The sequence below is a fragment of the Mirounga angustirostris genome, unplaced genomic scaffold, assembly GCF_029215605.1.
Source record: "Mirounga angustirostris isolate CCGP_5_RB_7025 unplaced genomic scaffold, mMirAng1.0.hap1 SCAF_7, whole genome shotgun sequence".
Lineage (NCBI taxonomy): Eukaryota > Metazoa > Chordata > Mammalia > Carnivora > Phocidae > Mirounga > Mirounga angustirostris.
This window is the reverse complement of record NW_026991715.1, coordinates 61,586,486-61,609,426: the sequence shown is the minus strand read 5'-3', so window position 1 is coordinate 61,609,426 and position 22,941 is coordinate 61,586,486. Positions and strand designations below refer to the sequence as shown.

Below are 22,941 nucleotides of genomic sequence, written 5' to 3'. Positions count from 1 at the left end.
AGGATGAGAAGTTGTGAAACTTCTAAGTCATGCCCTGGAAAGAAAGAGGCCTGCCATGAGCTTCTCTTTTTTCCTTCCTTACTACTGATGGAGTTTTTGAATATAGGTGAGGTTTGGTGGGGTGAGGTCCATAGCCGACAATCAAGAAAGAATTCTTGAGATGTCTTTGGTGCAAAATGGTGGTTTTATTAAAGAACAGGGACCCATGGGCAGAAAGAGCTGCTGCACCAGGATTGTGAGGGGTGGCTGATTATATACGTGGGAGTTGGGGGGAGGTAAGGAAAAGGGAGGTTTTCAAAAGAAATTTCAAATGCTAAAGAGGACCTATAAGATACTGGAGGCCTTGCCATTGTCAAGTTAAGGCTGTTTTTCCCTCTAGTAAGGCATTAACATTAAGGCAGTTGGGAGCTTTCTGGAGGAACATTATACTCTGCCTGCCTCAAGTATTTGTGAATGGGCTGCAGATTATAAATGTAGATAAAATTAAGTTTAATTTTATCTACATTTCCTTCTGGAAGTTAGATTATTGATAAGAATGCTTTTTTTTTTCTTGTAAATCACTAGGACATTTTAAACTGAGGGAGACTCTTGTCTTGGAGGACTATAATCTCTATAAGTTAACCATTTGTTTTTCTTTCCTTTAGCTTTAGGGCAGCCAGGAATGCCTGAGGATTGTTACACATTTCCCACCTGGGGGGGGGGGCAGAGGGAGGGGGTTTGTGGGTGTCAGCTTGTGCTTTGTCCTCAACTTGCCTTCTGCTCCCTCATCACCACCAACTGAAACTCAGACTGGGCAGTAATCAATGTGACCATATGGACGAAGGAAATATCCTAAGGAAAGCAGAGAATCAAGATAGAAGCATTCTGGGTCCTTGACATGTGGAGGCACAAAATCAGCCCTGAATTATTTGTGCTTTGCCAGCTATGTGAAAGAGAACTAGACTTGTTAAAGCTATTGTTAATTTAGGTTTCTATTGTAACAGCCAAACTATATCCTCATACAATAGATGAACTCATACAAAATATCTGTATATTAAGCCCTTAATAAAATCTACAAAGTAAAATAAGATGTTATCTGATTATAATACAATAAACCTAGAAACTATTAATAAACCCAAAACAAATAATTCAACTACATAGATGCCTAAAAAATTTCTCTTAAAACAACTTTTGAGGAAAAACTCACACTTGTATAATACTTACAAATTGATAATAATGAAAATCTACACAAAAGAAATAATGGGACACTGATAAAGCAGTGGCCAGAGAAAAAAGAAAAGTCTTAAATACTTGTATTAATAAATATAAATATGTTAATATAAAAATGAAAGTAAGTAAACCATCCAACTCAAGAAATTATAAGAAGCTACATAAAACATAATTTAAAAAGATAAAAGAGAAATTCATGAATCATTAATAAAAAACATGAATAAATCTAAGAGCTGATTCCTAAAAAAAGAGAAAGAGATAAATCCATTATCTAGTTTAATCAAGAAACAAGAGGGAAAGCTCAAATAAATAAAATAAGGAAATAAAGACATAGAAGTGTAGGGGCCAAGAGCAGGCCATCCCAACATGGACCATTTTGGCACAAACATTATTTTGAGTTAAAAACAACGAAAATTCCAGCAGATACAGGAAAATCTCTTTGCCTCCCCCACAACAGCCAGCATGTACCAGGAAGAGAGCTATTAATAGAGATTGCTCTTAACCTAAGAAACTTACCACATTAATAGAGCAACAGTTGTTTTCCAAACATCTCTCACCTTCCTGCTAATGGTCTTTCTCCCCTTTGAATCCTCAGACCCAACCTTCCTACTCAGCTCCTTAAAGCCTCATGTTGCCTCACAGTCTCTGGAATTTCCACGTCTGCGTGGATTCCCTGTGCGTATGCTATTAAATTTGATTTTCTCCTGTTAATCTGTGTCATATTTATTTAGTCCAGGACCTTGAAGGGAAGAGGAATATTTCTTCTCCAACAGAAGAAATTAAAAGAATAAGAAACTATTTTAATAGCTTCTGTGTATAAATAAACTCAAAAACCTGGGTGAAATGAACAATTTTCTAGGATAAATATATCAAAATTAGTTCCCCCAAAGATAGAAAATCAATATAGACCATTTACCATATAATAAAAAGGCTGTATAATTAAGCTTTCTAAAAGTATCAGGTTTAGATAGTTTACTAAAACTCAGGTGCAAGCCATTTCAATGTTATTTTTTGTAATATCCCAGAACACATAAAAAGAAGGAATGGTCCCTAGCTTTTTAAATGAAATGTACATAACATTTATACCTAAAAATGAGAAAGAAAACACACTACAGACCAATCTCACTTCCAAATGCAAACAGCCTAACTAAAATTTAGCAATGAAATTTGGCAGTATATTAAAAGAATGATACATTTCATGAACAAGTGGGGTTTATTCTGGAAATGTGAAGATAACTCAATATTATAAAATATTAACATAATTTATTTTATTGATAGATATTGGAAAAAATATTTTCACAGAAACTGAAAAGGTATTTAGTAAAAATTCAATATCCACAGGAATGTGAGTACTTCTTTAATATATGCATATCTGCTTCCCTTACTCTTTCCAATATAGTGAATTACTAAACTGAGTTTTTTCCTGGATGATTTGGGAAAATTCTTTATTAGAATTCTTTATATCTGTGTGACATATGTATCAAGAATAGTTTTACGAGAGGGGCGCCTGGGTGGCTCAGTTGGTTAAGCGACTGCCTTCGGCTCAGGTCATGATCCTGGAGTCCCGGGATCGAGTCCCGCATCAGGCTCCCTGCTCGGCGGGGAGTCTGCTTCTCCCTCTGACCCTCCTCCCTCTCATGCTCTCTGTCTCTCATTGTCTCTCTCGCAAATAAATAAAGTCTTAAAAAAAAAAAAAAAAAGAATAGTTTTACGAGAATCTTTACTTTTTAAAAAAAAAGATTTTATTTATTTGAGAGAGAGAGAGAACATGAGCAGGGGGAGGGACAGAGGGAGAAGCAGACTCTCCGCTGAGCAGGGAGCGAGATGCAGGGCTCCATCCCAGGACCCTGAGATCTAGACCTGAGCTGAAGGCAGATGCTTAACTGACTGAGCCACCCAGGCACCCCTAGAATCTTTACATTTTTATGTGTTCAAATATATCAAACTTTCTTTTTTTTTTAGAGAAAGAGCATTTATGCATATGCAAGCATGAGGGAGGACAGAGGGGGTTTGGCAGAGGGAAAGGGAGAGAGAAAATCCTAAGCAGGCACCACACTCAGCAGCACAGAGCCTGAGCCGGGCGGGGCTCAATCCACAACCCTGACATCATGACTTGAGCCAAAATCAAGAGTCAGCTGCTTCACAGACAGAGCTGCCCAGGTGCCCTCAAACTTTCCTTTTATAGTGGTGAGAGAAAAATTCTCTGAAGTCCTGATATACAAGGGAAGCCATTTTAGATTTCCTACTAAGTCAGCAGTATTGTATATAAACTTTGTTCAAGCCAAAAGCCTGATGTATGGCCTGCCATGCATGCATTGTACATCTGGTTTGTGAATGAATAGCCTAAAGGAAAACCATCTTGTCCTTGAGATATTGATCAATGCTCCTGCTCTCTGCATTCCTTGATGCCTGCCTATATACTAATCTATAATCCTTTGAGCTTTTACAAGATGTAAAAAAGTATATAACCCTGTAAACTCATTCATTCTCTAGAACACTTTCTTCCCTGTGTTTCCCAGGTAGCTTTCTTAATTTGAGCTCAAGTAAAACTAATTTTTTTTTTTTTTAATATTAAAGTTCTTTCTCTGGTAACACTGCGGTGACAAAAGCTTCTCGATTTGTGCCTTACTAAGAAAGGTCTTCTCCATTCTGAAACTATATAAAATACCATATTTTTTCTTTATGTATTTAATATTTGATTTTCAAGTCTTTAATTCATTTGGAATTTATTTTGGAAGAAAGATTTTTTTTTTTTAAGATTTTATTTATTTGACAGAGAGAGACACAGCGAGAGAGGGAACACAAGCTGGGGGGGGGGGGGTGCGTGGAGAGGGAGAAGCAGGCTTCCTGCCAAGCAGGGAGCCCAATGTGGGGCTCAATCTCAGGACCCCGGAACCATGACCTGAACAGAAGGCAGACGCTTAACGACTGAGCCACCCAGGTGCCCCTATTTTGGAAGAAAGATTACGAAAGTTGCCAGTTTTTTCTGCACAGGTGGCCTGTTCTCACATACCATACTAAACTTTTGCACCACTGATTTGAAATGATAGCTTTTCCTAAACTAATTTCCATGATAGATTTGGGTTTATTTCTAGATTTTCCCTGTTGCTCTACTGACTAGTATATTAAAAAGATAGTATCAAAACTGCTTCAGTATCTGTACATTTATAATATCTTTTAATATTTAATAGGTGGTCCAACTAATTTTTTATTACATATTAAAATGATAAAACTTTTATATGGAAAAAACTTCAGAAATTAAGATAGAACTCAAAGAGAAACTATTTTATCAACTTAAAACTTTTTGAGAATGGGGCACCTGGGTGGCTCAGTCGTTAAAGCGTCTGCCTTCGGCTCAGGTCATGATCCCAGGGTCCTGGGATCGAGCCCCGCATCGGGCTGCCTGCTCGGCGGGAAGCCTGCTTCTCCCTCTCCCGCTCCCCCTGCTTGTGTTCCCTCTCTCGCTGTGTCTCTCTCTGTTGAATAAATAAATAAAATCTTTAAAAAAAAAAACTTTTTGAGAATGTATAAAATAATAGAAAAAGGACATTTACTAGGCACCTACTGTGTTCAGAAAATTTGTGAGGAATAGAGGTAAAAGACATGATGTTATGTAAGTGAAGATTCATCAGGAGCTTCATTCAAGTGAGGGAGTATGTTTGCTTACACAATCAGTGCTCATTCTGTCTCCATCTTTTGCTCACACAGTCTTTACTTTTTTTTTTTAGATTTTATTTATTTATTTTTGAGAGAGAGCATGAGTGGAGGGGGGAGGGGCAGAGGGAGAAGGAGACTCCCCGCCGAGCAGAGAGCCCGATGTGGGGCTCGATCCCACGACCCTGGGATCATGACCTGAGCCGAAGGCAGACGCTTCACCGACTGAGCCACCCCAGGGCCCCCACACACTGTCTTTACATAATCAGTTTTCATCCTCTGTCTCTTTCTCACATATACTCACAGGCACATGATATTTTGTTAAACTTATACGTACCTGTTTGATTTCTTTAACAGCCAGAGTAACTGAGAACAGGACTGCCTGACTAATGCTGCTCTGACAGGAAATGTTACAGGCTGCTTCAGCTCCTTACATATATATTCCATTTCTTTCACCATTGTCCAGCTGTAACCTGAAATGAAAGAAAGAAATTCAATTTTTCTAACTGGCATCCTAAAAGTCAGTTAAATAAAAAACTAAATTGAATTACCTATGAGTAGGTAATTTATAGGTATTTTATTAAAAGTTCTATTTAGATTCAGAGTGAATTAAAATACCACTTAATACATGAAAATATTTTGAATGGAAAATAGAGACAAAAAATCAAGTCTAAAATCATGCTACAAGTGACCTAGAGCAAAATAATAAAAGGTTAAAATATTAAAAAAGGTTTTACTAATCTCTCAAGCACAAAACAAGCAAATTTTGATACTATGTTTATCTTAAAGATTCTAAGACTCTTCCCTGAGGTATATCTGCCTCATTTTTTTTTTTTTAAGATTTTATTTCTTTGAGAGGGAGAGAGAGACAGAGAGTGAGCAGGAGCACAAAGAACAGCAGGAGGAAGAAGCACACTCCCTGCTGAGCAGGGAGCCTGATGAGGGGCTGAATCCCAGGATCCCAGGATCATGACCTGAGCCGAAGGCAGAGGCCCAACCAACTGAGCCATTTAGGCGCCCCTATCTGCCTCATTAATATTCTCTATAAACATATTTTCCAGGGTGTCTGGGTGGCTCAGTTGGTTAAGCATCTGCCTTCAGCTCAGGTCCTGATCTCAGGGTCCTGGGATTGAGCACGTTGGGCTCCACACTCAGTGCGGAGTCTGCTTGTCTCTCTGCCCCTTCCCCTGCTCATGCTTGCTCTGTGTCTCTCTCAAATAAATAAAATCTTTTTAAAAAGGTAAATAAATAAACTTAGATTTCCCATTGTGTTACTTAAGTATTCTTTTCCAACAGAAAGATGCCTGCTAGGTAGTAGATGTTTAAGAAATAATTATCTTCATGATTATTTTTTGGCTAGTCCAAACTATTTGGATTAGAGTGGAAATAGAAAAATGTCCTTCATTTTTTTAAATGATTTTATTTATTTATTTAGAGAGAGAGCATGTGTGTGAGTGGGGGGAGGGTCAGAGGGAGAGGGAGAGAGAGAGAATCCCAAGCAGACCATGCTTTTAGCATGGAGCCTGACACGGGATTCGATTCCATGTCCCCGAGATGATGACTTGAGCCAAAATCAAGAGTTGGATGCTTAACTGACTGAGCCACCCAGGCATCCCAAAAATGACTTTTATATATGGGTTTTAAATCATGTTAAGAGACTGGAAAACACACTTGCCTGTTTATAAAGGCTTTGGGAAAAAATTTATATTTTGGGGGGCACCTGGGTGGCTCAGTCGGTTGAGCGACAACTCCTGATTTCAGCTCTGGTCATGATCTCAGGGCTGTGAGACTGAGCCCCTCATCAGGTTCTGCGCTGGGTGTGGAGCCTGCTAGGGATTCTTTCTCTTCCTCTCCTTCTGCCTCTCCCCCCTTTGTCTGTCTCTGAAAAAAAAAGAAAGAAAGGAAATAATTATATTTTCAAAATAACAGCCTCTATGGGGCACATGGGTCCCTGGTGATGCAGTGGGTTAAAGTGCCCGATTCTTGGTTTCTGCTCAGGTGGTGATCTCAGGGTTGTAGGACTGAGCCCCACGTTGGGCTCCGCACTCAGCGTGGAGTCTGCTTGAGACTCTCTCTCCCTCTCCCTCTGCCCCTCCCCTGCAGAATAAATAAATAAATAAATAAATAAATAAATAAATAAATAACAGCCTCTATCAAAAACAGGCTGTAAAAATATTGGTAAATAAAGGAATATTTTACCTGCTTCTCCCTCTGCCTCTGCCTTTGTCTCTCTGTCTTTCTGTCTCTCATGAATAAATACATAAAATCTTAAAAAAAAAAAAAAAAAAAGGAGGGTGCCTGGGTGGCTCAGACAGTTAAGTGTCTGCTTTCGGCTCAGGTCATGATCCCAGGGACCTGGGATGGAGGTCTGCATCAGGCTCCCTGCTCCGCGGGGAGCCTGCTTCTCCCTCTGCCTCTGCCTCTGCTTCTCTCTGTCGCTCATGAATAAATAAATAAAATCTTTTTTTTAAAAAAAGGAATATTTTATAGAAAGCCTATGTGAATATGTTAGTTTAGCAGCTAAATTCCTCATGAAAGAAGGGCAATGTTCTGCTTTCCTTGAAAATCTGAAAAACTGTATCTTTGTAATTAGAAAAAGGGATTGCTAACAGAAGCTGTATTTACGTGACTATAAATTTATAAACTCTTTTCTAAATCTGTGAAATAAGGGGTGCCTGGGTGGCTCAGTCAGTTGGGCAGCTGACTCTTGATTTCTGCTTGGGTTGCAATCTCGGGGTTGTGAGATCTGGCTCCAAGCTCAGCATGGAGTCTCCTTGGGATTCTCTCTCTCCCTCTCCCTCTGCCCCTCCCCCCACTCGCATGCACAGCTCCCCCCAAAATCTGTGACATAAGAAATAAGGAAGCATAAAGCACATGTTGGTAATGACAAGAGGGCAATGGGAAAAAAGCAGCCTGGACACATTCAACACCAAAATGACTTCAAAATCCAGATATAGTCTAATTCAGTTAAAGCTTGAGGTTAAGCCAGAATTATACTAAACAGCGACAAAAGGAGTTTAGAGTCAGTAAGGAAGTTACTCAACTATTTCTAGTTTACCTTATTTAAACACTTTGAAGTATAAGCAATATTCCTTAATGAAACTAATAAAAATTAAAATGATTAAAAAATTAGAATTATGGTAAAGCATATTATTCTTTGTCTCAATCACATCAATTGCTGGCCCAGAGGGTTAGAACCTAAATGTCACTACTCACTAGATAGCAGTTACTCTAATCTTATGTTGGACTAAAAAGTTAACATCTAAAAACAATAATTGCAGGGGCGCCTAGGTGGCTCAGTCGGTTGGGCCTCTGCCTTCAGCTCAAGTCATGATCCCAGGGTCCTGGGATTAAGCCCCATGTTGGGCTCCCTGCTCAGCAGGGAACCTGCTTCTCCCTCTGCCGCTCCGCCTGCTTATGCTCTCTCCCTCTGTCAAATAAATAAATAAAATCTTTAAAAAAAACCCAATTATTGATAATAAGTAAAAGATGAATTCCCTGAACACAGGATAAAGACTAACATCTCCATAGGCTCTAAATACCTTCTTAATTTATTTTTACCGTGTGGACAGGTGCTCCAGAGCATCTGATTGCTTACGAGCTGTTTACCTGTAAATCACTGCCTAGGGATATATGAAGAAATAAAAAGATGAACCCAAATAGCATAAGCAGTTTCAACCAGGAAAAAGAAGCTGAATGTCAAGTCGATCCTGAAGTGAAGAGGTGAAAGGAAAGAAGGGATCCAGCCTAGAGAAGAGTCTCATGGCCTCCCACTCCCCTGTCCAGCCAAAGAGAGGAAACTAGCAGTCTACTTGTGGAGCCCCTTTCAGTGTCCATGGAGTAGAACTTGTGCTCTTCAACAACACTCCCCCAACTTCTGGCCTCACATCACCGGAGAAGTTTTTGTTACTACTTTATCTTTCATCTGACATTGGAAGTTTGCTCCAAGGTAAAAAGAAAAAAAAAGTATAGGATGTTTTGCAAGTTCAAAGAGACCAACTCAGGATTTGTTTAAAGTTTATAGAGGCGGCTTTGGTTAATCTAGACCATGCAAATTTCCCATCGAAGTTTGGTGACACACTGTCACCAACAAATGCAGTCTATCTGAAATAAACGAAAGAGTCATACAGATGCCTTTAGGGCCAGACCTTTATCTCCATTAGGCTCTTAGATTGTGGAATAAGTTTTTGGTTTTGTATTTAAACCTGTTATTTTTATATTTTGAGTGGATTTTAATTTGACCAATAAGAAATACATTTTAAAAATCATTACCTTCATTGACTTTCTCAGGATGCCATCCTGTTGTCCAACCCAGAGAAAATGTCACATCAGGAAAGAAGGATGTTACCATGTCTATAAAAGGTTTTGCATCCACTACCCTGCTATTTCCATTTGGACCCGGAAGAATATCAGCATTAATCCACACAGGACGTTTCAGATGCCTCTTCACACTCTCCAGGAGCATCATGGATGGTTCTACAGCTGCCAGACTAAAAACATAGTTGTTGTCAATGAGACGTATTCCTAAAGTAAAAGTAAAAAGTTCTTTCAGACTAGTGGTTTCAATGTTTTCAACTTCCTAACAAAAGTGTAATATGATAATGCCTGAATTAAATAAAATCAAAGATCATATAGCACCAGAGGAGAAAGTTAATATATGCCGTATCTCAAAATGTTGATTTATACTTATTATTCATGAGGATACCTTAAAGGTTCTATAAATACATGAATAATGCCACTACTTGTAGACAGGCTGAAGTTTCAAAACTCTGTATTAAGAACACTCAGTATAAAATAATTTAAGAAAAGACATAAATATTCACTCATTAGAGAATGTATAAATAAGACTTAAAAATTAGATATACTCATAACCTGAAAATTCACATTTATGAAAATACCTACAGTACACCCAGGCACTGTGTCTCTAATACTGACTCATAACCCTAGAGAAAAGAGCCTCTTTTCCTTCATGTATTCTTTTAAATTTGGATGCATAAATATGTTTCTAAAACTGATTGCAAAGTATAAAATTATAACATCCTCTTAAAGCTTTTATACATTTCATAAACATCTTTTCTAGAAACTAGAGACAACTATATTTTAGTTACTATTTATTTATTTATTTATAAAGATTTTATTTATTTATTTGACAGAGAGAGAGAGATAGTGTCGAGAGAGGGAACACAAGCAGGGGGAGTGTGAGAGGGAGAAGCAGGCTCCCCTCTGAGCAGGGAGCCCGATGCAGGGCTGGATCCCAGGACCCTGGGATCACGACCTGAGCCCAAGGCAGACACTTAACGACTGAGCCACCCAGGCACCCTATTTTTTTTTTTTAAGATTTTATTTATTCATTTGACAGAGAGAGAGTGAGCGAGCACAAGCAAGGGGAGTGGCAGGCAGAGGGAGAGGGAGAAGCAGACTCCCCAGTGAGCAGGGAGACCGATGTAGGGCCCGATCCCTGGGATCACAACCCAAGCCAAAGGCAGTCACTCAACCAACTGAGCCACCCAGGTACCCCTTTAGTTACTATTTAAATAAAAAAGCTCTTTTTACTTTTCTGTACATCTATTCTAACTGACATCTATAGATTTTGAAACAGTAAGGTTTTAATCAGCCTACATAAATTTTACTTATTTTTTAAGATATATTTATTTATTTATTTTAGAGAGAGAGAGAGAGAGAGAGAGGGAGCAAGGGGAGGGGCAGAGGGAGAGGAGGAGAGAGAATCCTCAAGCAGACTCCCTGCTGAGAGCAGAGCCCAACGCAGGGCTCCATCATAGGACCCTGAGATCATGACCTGAGACAAAATCAAGAGTTGGACACTTAACCACCTAAGTCACTCAGGTGCCCCCATAAATTTTACTTTTAAAAATAAATACACAAACTTTACTGGACTACTACACTACTTATAATTCTGAATCTCTTCTGAACCTTTAAGGCCTAAGTTTGCTTCTGAGAAAATTAGCTTTTAATGACTACTACAGTGGGAGGCTAACTTGGGGAGATGGCTGTTGGAGGGGAGAACATTCAGTACCCTCTCCTCACATTTCCATCTTTCTTAAGGGATTGAGTCCTCCTGCCTATGTTTCCACCACTCTTCAACTCACTCCTTTCAGGCCTCCTACTCTAAGAAGAGAAACTGATAACCTCATTATTTATTAGGTCATATTTATTAGTGAGCAAGGATACTGCTCATTAAAACCAGAGGAAGCCAGCCTCCAGCCTGTCACTGCTCCCATGTAGTGAGCTTCTTTTTGTTCATTCTTCTCCCTCTGAAACGGAGGCCCTAGATGTTAGTGGATTACTAAACTCTAATGCTGGACCTTGCAGACTTTAATTCAGATGCTGTCATTTCTCTGTCTCAAATGCTTTTTGCCTTGATCAAAATCAGTGCCATGTTAAAACCCACAATTCTAAGATCTGGCACCCCCATTTTTGGTAGCAAGCAACTTATACCTGTGACTCCAAAGCGTGCTTGTCTGCAAGTCCTGCAGCAGCAGCCAGGTTCCTGTGGGGTTCTGCTCTTCATGGTGGAAGAGGAGGAAAACCTGAACTAATCCATGCACATCTGCCACCAACATCTCTTTTTCCAGAAAGAATTCTGATTTCTTAAGAAATTTGGTGTCTGTGGAGGTTCGGTTAAACACTAATTTCCAGTTTACATTCGGCGGGGAGATTCTTAGGCTTTCTCAATTTAGTAAGGTGATATAGGGCTGTTCAATAATGGTTTACTACTGGTTAACATCAGCAGACAGCATATTCTCCCCAAAATTGAAATTACACCACGTATATGAAGTGTCTACTATGTGCAAAGCACCGTGCAGTTAAACCTAAGGAGTTACGACACAGAACATAATGAAAAACAATTTAATATATGTATTCTATTTTTATATGTAAATATTTTAATTATTGCTAATATAGACTATGTTAATGCTACTTTCCCTTATCAATAACTTAAATAAGAAAATAAAACCTATATTAAGAAAAACCTAAAACCTTACTAAAGAAAATAAAACTTTTTGTGCTGTAGTTTTTATATTTCTGGAACAGAAAGTTAACAAAACAATGATAAAATTCTTCTTGAAGAGTAAATGTTGAGGAAAAGCCATATCATTTTGGGGGAAAAAAAAAAAAGACTGAGGATGTATTTTGCCCAACAGCAACATATAATGTATACTTCAAAGAATAACATACCATGTTCCAGATAAAATTTTAGTACTTAGTTATTATTTGTATACCAAACAAAATAACTTAGAGGCATAAAATAAGAACTAGTAAAATTTGACTAATAGGTCCATCAGCTCCTGTTACAGAGGTAGTACAGAGTTCTGGTTCACAGTGAGAACTCTCCAGCCAGGCTGGTAGATTTCCTACCAACTATGTGACAACAAGCAGTCTACTTCCTACTCTGCCTCTGTTTCCTCATCTGGAAGTGAGGATAATAGCAATAAGCTGCCTCCCAGGATTGTTGAGTATTAAATGAACTAACGCATTCAGTGCTCTTAGAAAAGTGTCTGACACAGTATACATGTTCATATAACTGTTAGTTAAATTAATTCCCCTTCAACTATGTTATGACCAAAAACTTTGCAAAATCCTTTTCTTAGTGGCTCAGCTCATGTGTGTGTGGTAGCTGCTAGGAACGAATGAGTTGATCTGACTAGTGAGGAGCCAAAGAATGTATCAGAAAGAACAATTCAATGGGGAATAGTAAACATACACATGAAAAGGCAAGGATAGCTAAAACTCTGAGTTACCAAATATTAAAGATCAAATGCTTTATTTCACGGTACAGAGAAAACTGAACTAGCTCCAGGAAACCTGGGATGTCGTCCTAGCTCAGCTGTCAAGTTCAGCTATTGTTCTTGGGTCAATTATTTAACTTCTCTGGGACTAAGTCTCTTTGTCAATAAAGTAGAGTTGGGCCATTCGCCACTCTAAGTGCTTTAAGATCTTAAAATAGTTCTCTCGGGGGGGGGGGGGGGCCTGGGTGGCTTAGTCGGTTAAGCGCCTGCCTTCGGCTCAGGTTGTGATCCCAGGGTCCTGGCATTGAGCCACGTATAGGGGCTCCCTGCTCAGCAGGGAGTCTGCTTCTCCCTCTCCTTTCCTCCTGGCTTGTGCTCTCTCTCACTCACTCTCTCAAATAAATAAATAAAATCTTTAAAAAAAAAAAGCTCTCTCATTTACCAAGAGTGTAATGAGGTTTACTGGTATATTTAGCCCTACAACAAACAAGAGTCACCTTAATAATTCTGTAAGTAAGATTTCCAAATCTTTATTAATTTCTTGAGAATATTCAATTTAAAAATATTGTTCATAGATAAGGTAGGTTTACCACAAATCCTGGATTTTCTTTTCTTTTCTTTTTTTTAAAGATTTTATTTATTTGAGAGAGAGTGAGCGAGAGAGAGCACAAGCTGGGAGGAGAGGCAGAGTGACAGGGAGAAGCAGATTCACCACTGAGCAGGGAGCCCGATGCGGGGCTCAATCCCAGGGCCCTAGGATTATGACCTGAGCCGAAGGCAGATGCTTAACCCACTGAGCCACCCAGGTGCCCGAAATCCTAGATCTTCGTAGCAGTCACCTTCATGGGACTTATGGTGAGCTTTTGTGATATCACACTATATTCCTGGCTTTATCTATAATTTTTACACTGCCAAAATACCACAAAAGTAAAATTTTCCATGACAGCCAAAGAAAAGGAAATAACACTTAGTCTTGCTCTTCATTGTCAATGCTTCCAAAATACTATTTATAAAGAACTCTTGGGTTATTGAAAGACTTTTAGATAATTCTCCATATACAAATATAACATAAATCAAGTAGGATAAGCATTAACTACCCAAACTACTACCAACTCTCTCTCTCAGACGATTTTTTTTTTTTTAAGAGGGGGAGTGGGGGGTGGGCAGAGGGAGAGACAGAATCTTAGGCAGGCTCCATGCCCAGCACTTTGCACAACTCAGGACTTGATCTCACAACCCTAAGATCATGACCTGAGCCAAAATCAAGAGTCTGATGCTTAACTGACTGAGCCACCCAGGTTTCCCTCAGACTACCTTTTTTTTTTTTTAAGATTTTATTTATTTATTTGATGCAGAGAGACACAGCAAGAGCGGGAACACAAGCAAGGGGAGTGGGGAGAGGAAGAAGCAGGCCTCCTGCAGAGCAGGGAGCCCAAGGTGGGCCTCAATCCCAGGACCTGGGATCATGACCTGAGCCAAAGGCAGACGCTTAACGACTGAGCCACCCAGGCGCCCTCCCCTCGGACTACTTTAAATGAAAGTAGCATTTTAAATTTACCATTCTATTATCACAATGGTCACTTATGATAAATTCCTTTGTAAAAATGAACTTAATTTTAGCCTCAAAGGGTTCCTAAGAAACAATTTAAGCAACCAACTCAATAGGTCTTAGGTCCCTTCTTGAAACATATTAGTTTGTAATTCCATTTTCAGTTTAAAGTATAAAGTTAGTCAAGCACAGATATATGAAGCTATTAATCTTTTAATTTCGTTGTTACTCTCTGACAACTAAAAGACTGAAAATGTTTATACAAATACCTCTTGAAATCCAGCTTGATGCCTTTATTGCTTTTTATAACTGCAGTCAGCCACTCCTGTAAAGTATTATCACTATTTGTTTCAGGAGGATGGGCCATGATTGGTTGGCTATATTCTGATCCATCACTTGGAAGAAGGACATCGGCCTCTATCATGTGAGCAGTGCCTGTCCAAATAAAAGAACTTAAGTTAACGCTAATAAAATAGGGACTGAAGAAGATGTCATGTCCAGTAGCCTTTTGAGGAAGATAAAAACTAACATTTACTGAATAACTACTAAGTACCAGGTACCGTACTAGACCTTCATATGGTTGTTTGTTTCACAGATGAGCAAACAGGTGAAGAGTTAAATGCCTTTCTGTAGATCATACAGCTCTTAAGCTATTGTTAAAATATTTAATTTCTGGGCAGAGGAATAGGGGACCCTATTCCAACCGGTCCCGGAATTGAGCTGGATATCTATGAGACCACTCTGAACACCCATGAAATCAGCCTGAGATGTAAGAAGATAGATCTGGATCTCTACAAACAGAATATCGCAGGCAGTTGGTTTCAAGGTATGAAGTGGGGAGCCATGATTCCAGGGGTAGATATCGGAGGATAAACGGGAGGGGGAGGGAGCCGAGGCTTCAGGATCCTGCACCACCAGTGAGTGATAGCCTCCCGTGCTGGGGACCGGGCATAGACTCGCAGACTGGTAGCAATGGGGAAAAGACTTTAGGGCAGCCCCTGGGACTGAAACCAAGAGCGGCGGGCTGCATGTATGAACTGGAGGTGGCTGGCAGTTTTAGAAGCACAAAGGGGAGAGACACATCCCGACCTGGAGGCGAGGACTGGGAGTGCTGCTGAGGGGCGCACAACCCAGGACGCTGCAGTTTATAGCAGCACAGACAGGAACGGAGATAGTGTGGCCTGGAGAACTCACTGAAGAACAAACTGCGATCTCTCCGCTCTGAGGCAGAGGGTTGGAAACGATCTCTTCTGCTCTGACTCTCGGAAGAGATGCAGAAAGCCTCCAGGGAAAGCCGCCAGAGAACAAAAGGCCCCCAAAACCAGTTTTCACTGAGACTATCCCCCGCCACAGGGGGCAGGGCAACTCTGACCAAACAGGTTTGCCTGAGTAACAGCATGGCAGGCCCGTCCCCCAGAAGACAGGCTGGAAGAACAAGAGGCCAGCAACCCTAAGGTCCCTATAAAACAGGTGCATCTTCCTTGGGTTGTGGTCAATAATTTGGACTCTGTATATTCCCTCAACCACCCCTCAACAAAATGACTAGGAGGAGGAACCCCCAAAATAGGAAAGACTCAGAGACTGTGACTACTTCTGCCACAGATTTACAAATGGATACAGATATAACCAAGATGTTGGAGATGGAATTCAGGGTAGCAATTGTGAAGATAATAGCTAGAATGGAGAAATCCATTAATGGCAACATAGAGTCTCAGGGCAGAAATGAAAGATGAATTGGCAGAACTTAAAAATGCTATTAATGAGATTCAATCTAATCTAGATTCTAACAGCTAGGGTAAGCAAGGCAGAAGAATGAATTAGTGATCTAGAAGACCAATTAATAGACAAGAAGGAAAAAGAGGAAACCAGGGAAAAACAACTCAAAATCCATGAAAATAGAATCAGAGAAATAAGTGACACCATGAAACGTTCCAATGTCAGAATTATTGGAATCCCTGAGGGGGAGGAGAGAGAGAAAGGACTAGAATATATATTTGAGCAAATCGTAGATGAGAACTTCCCTAATCTGGGGAATGAAACAAACATTCATGTCCTAGAGGCAGAGAGGACCCCTCCCAAGATCAAGGAAAACAGGCCAATGCTCCGGTATATAATAGTAAAACTCGCAAATCTTAGAACCAAGGAAACCATCTTAAGGGCAGTTATGGGGAAGAGATTCCTTACATACAGAGGGAGGAACATCAGAATAATGTCAGACCTATCCACAGAGACCTGGCAAGCCAGAAAGGGCTGGCAAGGCATATTCAGGGTACTAAACGAGAAGACCATGCAGCCAAGAATACTTTGTCCGGCAAGGCTGTCATTTAGAACAGATGGAGAGATGCAGAGCTTCAAAGACTGGCAGAAACTGAAAGAATATGGGATCACTAAGCCGGCCCTGCAAGAAATATAAAGGGGGGTTCTATAAAAGAAGAAAGACCCCAAGAGTGATATAGAACAGAAATTTACAGAGACAATCTATAAAAACAGGGTCTTCACAGGCAACATGATGACAATAAATTCATATCTTTTAATAATCACTCTCAACGTGAACAGCTTAAATGGTCCCATAAAACGGCACAGGGTTGTAGAATGGATAAAAAGACAGGACCCATCCATATACTGTCTACAGGAGACTCATTTTGAACCTAAAGATACATCTAGACTGAAAATGAAGGGATGGAGTTCCATCTTCCAGGCCAAAGGACCTCAAAAGAAAGCTGGGCTAGCAATTCTTATATCAGACAAATTAGATTTTAAGCTAAAGACTGTAGTTAGAGACACAGAAGGACACTATATCATTCTTAAAGGGTCTATCCAACAAGAAGATCTAACAATTATAAATATCTATGCCACCAACATGGGAGCAGCCATCTACATAAGCCAACTGTTAACCAAAATGAAGAGTCATATTGACAACAATACGTTAATTGTAGGAGACCTCAGTACTCCACCCTCAGCAATAGACAGATCATCTAAACAGAAAATCAACAAAGAAACACAAGCTTTGAATGACACCCTAGACCAGATAGACCTCATAGATATATACAAAACATTCCACCCTAAAACAAGAGAATACTCATTCTTCCCGAGTGTACACGGAACTTTCTCCAGAATAGATCACATACTGGGTCACAAATCAGGTCTCAACCGATACCAAAAGACTGAGATTATTCCCTGCATATTCTCAGACCATAATGCTTTAAAACTGGAACTCAATCACAAGAAAACATTTGGAAGAAATTAAAACACTTGGAAGCTAAGGACCACTCTGCTCAAGAATGTTTGGGTCAACCAAGAAATCAAAGAAGAACTTAAACAATTCATGGAAACCAATGAGAACGAAAACACATCCGTCCAAAACCTATGGGATACTGCAAAGGCAGTCCTAAGGGGGAAATACATAGCCATCCAAGCCTCACTCAAAAAAACAGAAAAATCCCGAATTCACCAACTAACACTACACCTTAAAGAACTAGAGAAAAAGCAACAAACGATGCCTAAGCCACACATTAGAAGAGAAATAATTAAGATTAGAGCAGAGACTAATGAATTAGAAACCAGAAACACAGTAGATCAGATCAACGAAACTAGAAGCTGGTTCTTTGAAAGAATTAATAAGATCGATAAACCATTGGCCAGACTTATCCAAAAGAAAAGAGAAAGGACCCAAATTAATAAAATTATGAATGAAAGGGGAGAGAGCACGACTAACACCAAGGAAATAGAAACAATTATTAGAAATTACTATCAACAACTATATGCCAATAAATTGAGCAACCTGGATGAAATGGATGCCTTCCTGGAAACCTATAAACTCCCAAGACTGAAACAGGAAGAAATTGACAACCTGAATAGGCCAATAACCAGTAACGAGATTGAAGCAGTGATCAAAAACCGCCCAAAAAACAAGAGTCCAGGGCCTGATGGATTCCCTGGGGAATTCTACCAAATATTCAAAGAAGAAATAATATGTACCCCCTGAAGCTGTTTCAAAAAATAGAAACAGAAGGAAAGCTTCCAGACTCGTTCTATGAGGCCAGCATTACCTTAATTCCCAAACCATGCAAAGACCCCATCAAAAAAGGAGAATTTCAGACTGATAGCCCTGAAGAATATGGATTCCAAAATCCTCAACAAAATCCTAGCTAATAGGATCCAACAATACATTTAAAGGATCATCCACCACGACCAAGTGGGATTTATCCCAGGGATGCAAGGGTGGTTCAACATTCGCAAATCAGTGTGATAGAACACATTAATAAGAGGAGAGAGAAGAACCATATGGTCCTCTCAATTGATGGAGAAAAAGCATTTGACAAAATACAACATCCCTTCCTGATTAAAACTCTTCAGAGTATAGGGATAGAGGCAACATTCCTCAAGTTCATAAAATCCATCTACGAAAAACCCATGGCGAATATCATCCTCAATGGGGAAAAGCTGAGAGCCTTTCCCTTAAGATCAGGAACACGTCAAGGATGCCCACTTTCACCACTATTGTTCAACATAGTATTAGAAGTCCTAGCAACAGCAATCAGACAACAAAAAGAAATAAATGGTATTCAAATTGGCAAAGAAGAAGTCAAACTCTCTCTCTTCACAGATGACATGATACTTTATGTGGAAAATCCAAAAGACTCCACCCCCAAATTACTAGAACTCATACAGCAATTCAGTAATGTGGCAGGATACAAAATCAATGCACAGAAATCAGTTGTGGGGCACCTGGGTGGCTCAGTCATTAAGCGTCTGCCTTCGGCTCAGGTCATGGTCCCAGGGTCCTGGGATCGAGTCCCACATCGGGCTCCCTGCTCAGCGGGAAGCCTGCTTCTCCCTCTCCCACTCCCCCTGCTTGTGTTCCTGCTCTCACTCTCTCTCTGTCAAATAAATAAATAAAAATCTTAAAAAAAAAAAAAAACTTTAAAAAAAAAAAAAAAGAAATCAGTTGCTTTCTTATACACTAACAATGCAACTGTAGAAAGAGAAATTAGAGAAACGATTCCATTTACAGTAGCACTGAAAACCATAAGATACCTCGGAATAAACCTAACCAAAGAGGTAAAGGATCTATACTCTAGGAACTACAGAACACTCATGAAGGAAATTGAAGAGGACACAAAAAGATGGAAAACATTCCATGCTCATGGATTGGAAGAATAAACATTGTTAAAATGTCTATGCTACTCAGAGCAATCTATACCTTCAACGCCATCCCAATCAAAATTCCAACGACAAGAGAAATTAAAGAAACTATTCCATTTACAATAGCACCAAAAACCATAAGATACCTCAGAATAAACCTAACCAAAGAGGTAAAGGATCTATACTCTAGGAACTACAAAACACTCATGAAAGAAATTGAAGAAGACACAAAAAGATGGAAAAATATTCCATGCTCATGGATCGGAAGAATAAACATTGTTAAAATGTCTATGCTACCCAGAGCAATCTATACCTTCAATGCCATCCCGATCAAAATTCCAATGACATTTTTCAAAGTGCTGGAACAAACAATCCTAAAATTTGTATGGAATCAGAAAAGACCCTGAATCACCAAGGAAATGTTGAAAAAGAAAAACAAAGCTGGGGGCATCATGTTGTCTGATTTCAAGCTATATTACAATGCAGTGATCACCAAGACAGCATGGTACTGCACAAAAACAGACATATAGACCAATGGAACAGAGTAGAGAGCCCAGATATGGACCCTCAATTCTATGGTCTTCAACAAAGGAGGAAAAAATATTCAGTGGAAAAAAGACAGTCTCTTCAATAAATGGGTAAATGGTGCTGGGAAAATTGGACAGCTATATACAGAAGAATGAAACTCGACCATTCTCTAACACCATACACAAAGATCAACTCAAAATGGATGAAAGACCTCAATGCGAGACAGGAATCCATTAAAATCCTAGAGGCAGTACATAGGCAGTAACCCCTTTGACATCGGCCACAGCAACTTCTTTCAAGATTCATCTCCAAAGGCTAGTGAAACAAAAGCAAAAATGAACTTTTGGGACTTCATCAAGATAAAAAGCTTCTGCACAGCAAAGGAAACAGTGAACAAAACAAAGAAGCAACCCACAGGATGGGAGAAGATATTTGCAAATGACACTACAGATAAAGGGCTGGTATCCAAGATCTATAAAGAATTTCTCAAACTCAACACCCAAAAAACAAATAATCAAATCAAAACAGACACTTCTCCAAAGAAGACATACAAATGGCTAACAGACACATGAAAAAATGTTCAACATTATTAGCCATTAGGGAAATTCAAATCAAAACCACATTGAGATACCACCTTACACCAGTTAGAATCACAAAAATTGACAAGGCAAGAAACAACAAATGTTGGAGAGGTTGTGGAGAAAGGGGAACCCTCTTACACTGTTGGTGGGAATGCAAGCTGGTACAGCCAATTTGGAAAACAGTGTGGAAGTGCCTCAAAAAATTAAAAATAGAACTATCCTATGACCCAGCAATTGCACTACTGGGTATTTACCCCAAAGACACAGATGTAGTGAAAAGAAGAGCCACATGCACCCCAGTGTTCATAGCAGCAATGTCCGCAATAGCCAAACTGTGGAAAGAGCCGAGATGCCCTTCAACAGATGAATGGATAAAGAAGATGTGGTCCATATATACGATGGAATATTACTCAGCCATCAGAAAGGATGAATACCCAACTTTTACATCAACATGGATGGGACTGGAGGAGATTATGCTAAGTGAAATAAGTCAAGCAGAGAAAGTCAATTATCATATGGTTTCACTTATTTGTGGAACAGAAGGAATAGCATGGAAGACATTAGGAGAAGGAAGGGAAAAACAAAGGGGGGGAATCGGAGGGAGAGATAAAACATGAGAGACTACGGACTCTGAGAAACAAACTGAGAGTTTTAGAGGGGAGGCGGGTGGAGGGGATGGGTTAGCCCGGTGGTAGCTATTAAGGAGGGCACATACTGCATGGAGCAACTGGGTGTTATACGAAAACAATGAATCGTTGATCACTACATCAAAAACTAATGATGTACTGTATGGTGACTAACATAACATAATAAAAAAATTAAATTAAATTAAATTAAATTAAATTAAATTAAATTAAAAATATTTAATTTCTTCCCAGTACACAGCAAAGTGAATATACAAAGGAAAGATTAATAAGTGTTTGTTGAAGTTTCTGAGAATAAAAATAGTACTTTTATCTTCTCACTCCTCAAATTAGAAACCGTAGATATTTATTGCTTATAGTCACACTTTTCCTGAAGATGTTACAAAAGCTTTTTTAAATACATTTTTTATTCTCAAAAAGACTTAATGTTTTCTATTTTTCTTACCAGCATACTTTTTAATATGAATGGGTTTATAATCTAAATGCTATAATAAATAAATAAATAAATAAATAAATAAATAAATAAATAAAATCTAAATGGTGAAATACTGTAACATAAAATTAGGTTTAATGTAATAACTTCTGTAACAATTTTGACTATTCTGAGATCTGGATGGGTTGACAGTGCAATACCAAGTGGTACTTTTACATTGTTCCTCCTGTACTCTGTTTTTTAAAATCATAGACATTGTTGAAAATCCAGTTTTACGTGTTAGCCAAACTGAAACAGCTCTATTAATAATAGTTATACTAAGTTTAAATATTCTGGGAAAAATGAGATAAACCACTGAAATACAGCCTTCATCTCTCTAGGATCCTCTCTCTTTTCCCTTTAGACTAGAAAGAAATCGCAAAACTAACCATGGCTGAAAAAAGGGATTTGTGAAGAGCATTCCTAAACTGTAAAATCTGGGGCTATGGTTTTGCCAAACAGAATGTTAAAAGGACATTATCTGAAGACTAAATAACCTATGAAAACTTCCCAGATCAACATCAGACTGTCAGCAATTGGAAATGACTTTCCATTAGCAATTTTAAAAACAAGGTGAATGGATGGAACTAGAGGGAATTATGCTAAGTGAAATAAGTCAATCAGAGAAAGACAATTATCATATGGTTTCACTCATATGTGGAATTTAAGGAACAAGGTAGAGGATCATAGCGGAAGAGAGGGAAAAAAATCAAACAAGATGAAACCAGAGAGGGAGATAAACCATAAGAGATTCTCAATCTTAAGAAACAAACTGAGGGTTTCTGGAGGGGAAGGGGGTGGGGGATGGGGTAGCCAGGGGATGGACATTAGGGAGGGTATATGTTGTAATGAGCACTGGGTATTATATAAGACTGATGAATCACAGATCTGTACCCTTGAAACAAATAATACATTATATGTTAATTAACTGAATTTAAATTAAATAAAAAAATTTAAAAAATAAAAATTTTTAAAAAAGAAAAAGAAAACAAGGTTAAAAGTGAAGTATCCACATTTAATTAGATTATTTCTAGTATAAGATTTCAGCATATACTATTATAAATTGTAAATTTTTCACGATTTTTTTCCAAATTTTTAGTTGTTGTTACATAGAAATAAAATCTATTTTCTGTTTGACTTTGTATCCTGAGATTTTCTAAATTTACCCATGAATTGCAATCATTTATTTGCAGCAACTTTTTGATTTTCTATATAGACAACCATACTGTCTGTAAGTAGTACTTTTATTTCTTCTTTTTTTCCATTTTTAAAAATTAACATGGGGTACCTGGGTGGCTCAGTTGGTTGGGCGTCTGCCTTCAGTTGGGGTCATTATCCCGGGGTCCTGGGATAGAGTCCTGTGGGCTCCCTGCTCAGCAGGGAGTCTGCTTCTCCCTCTGCCCCTCCCCTGCTC

General features: G+C 39.0%; 1 protein-coding gene across 7 annotated transcripts in view; it reads right to left on the bottom strand.

Annotated features, from left to right (window-relative positions):
- FAM151B (family with sequence similarity 151 member B) overlaps positions 1 to 22,941 on the bottom strand; it is a 109,265-nt gene that overhangs the window by 75,420 nt on the left and 10,904 nt on the right. For 5 of the 7 annotated variants that reach the window (XR_010413109.1, XM_064596305.1, XM_064596308.1 and 2 more), the window contains exons 3-5: positions 14,427 to 14,592; positions 9,136 to 9,353; positions 5,201 to 5,336 (exon numbers count right to left, since the gene is read on the bottom strand). Coding sequence is in view for 6 of the 7 variants with exons in the window: in XM_064596305.1 (XP_064452375.1) it covers positions 5,201 to 5,336; positions 9,136 to 9,353; positions 14,427 to 14,592 (520 nt within the window). In the remaining variant the exon portion in view is untranslated. Of the gene's footprint in view, positions 1 to 2,983; positions 4,157 to 5,200; positions 5,337 to 9,135; positions 9,354 to 14,426; positions 14,593 to 22,941 lie in introns of those variants that run through there. The other 2 variants (XM_054512635.2, XM_064596303.1) reach the window with 2 other exon arrangements.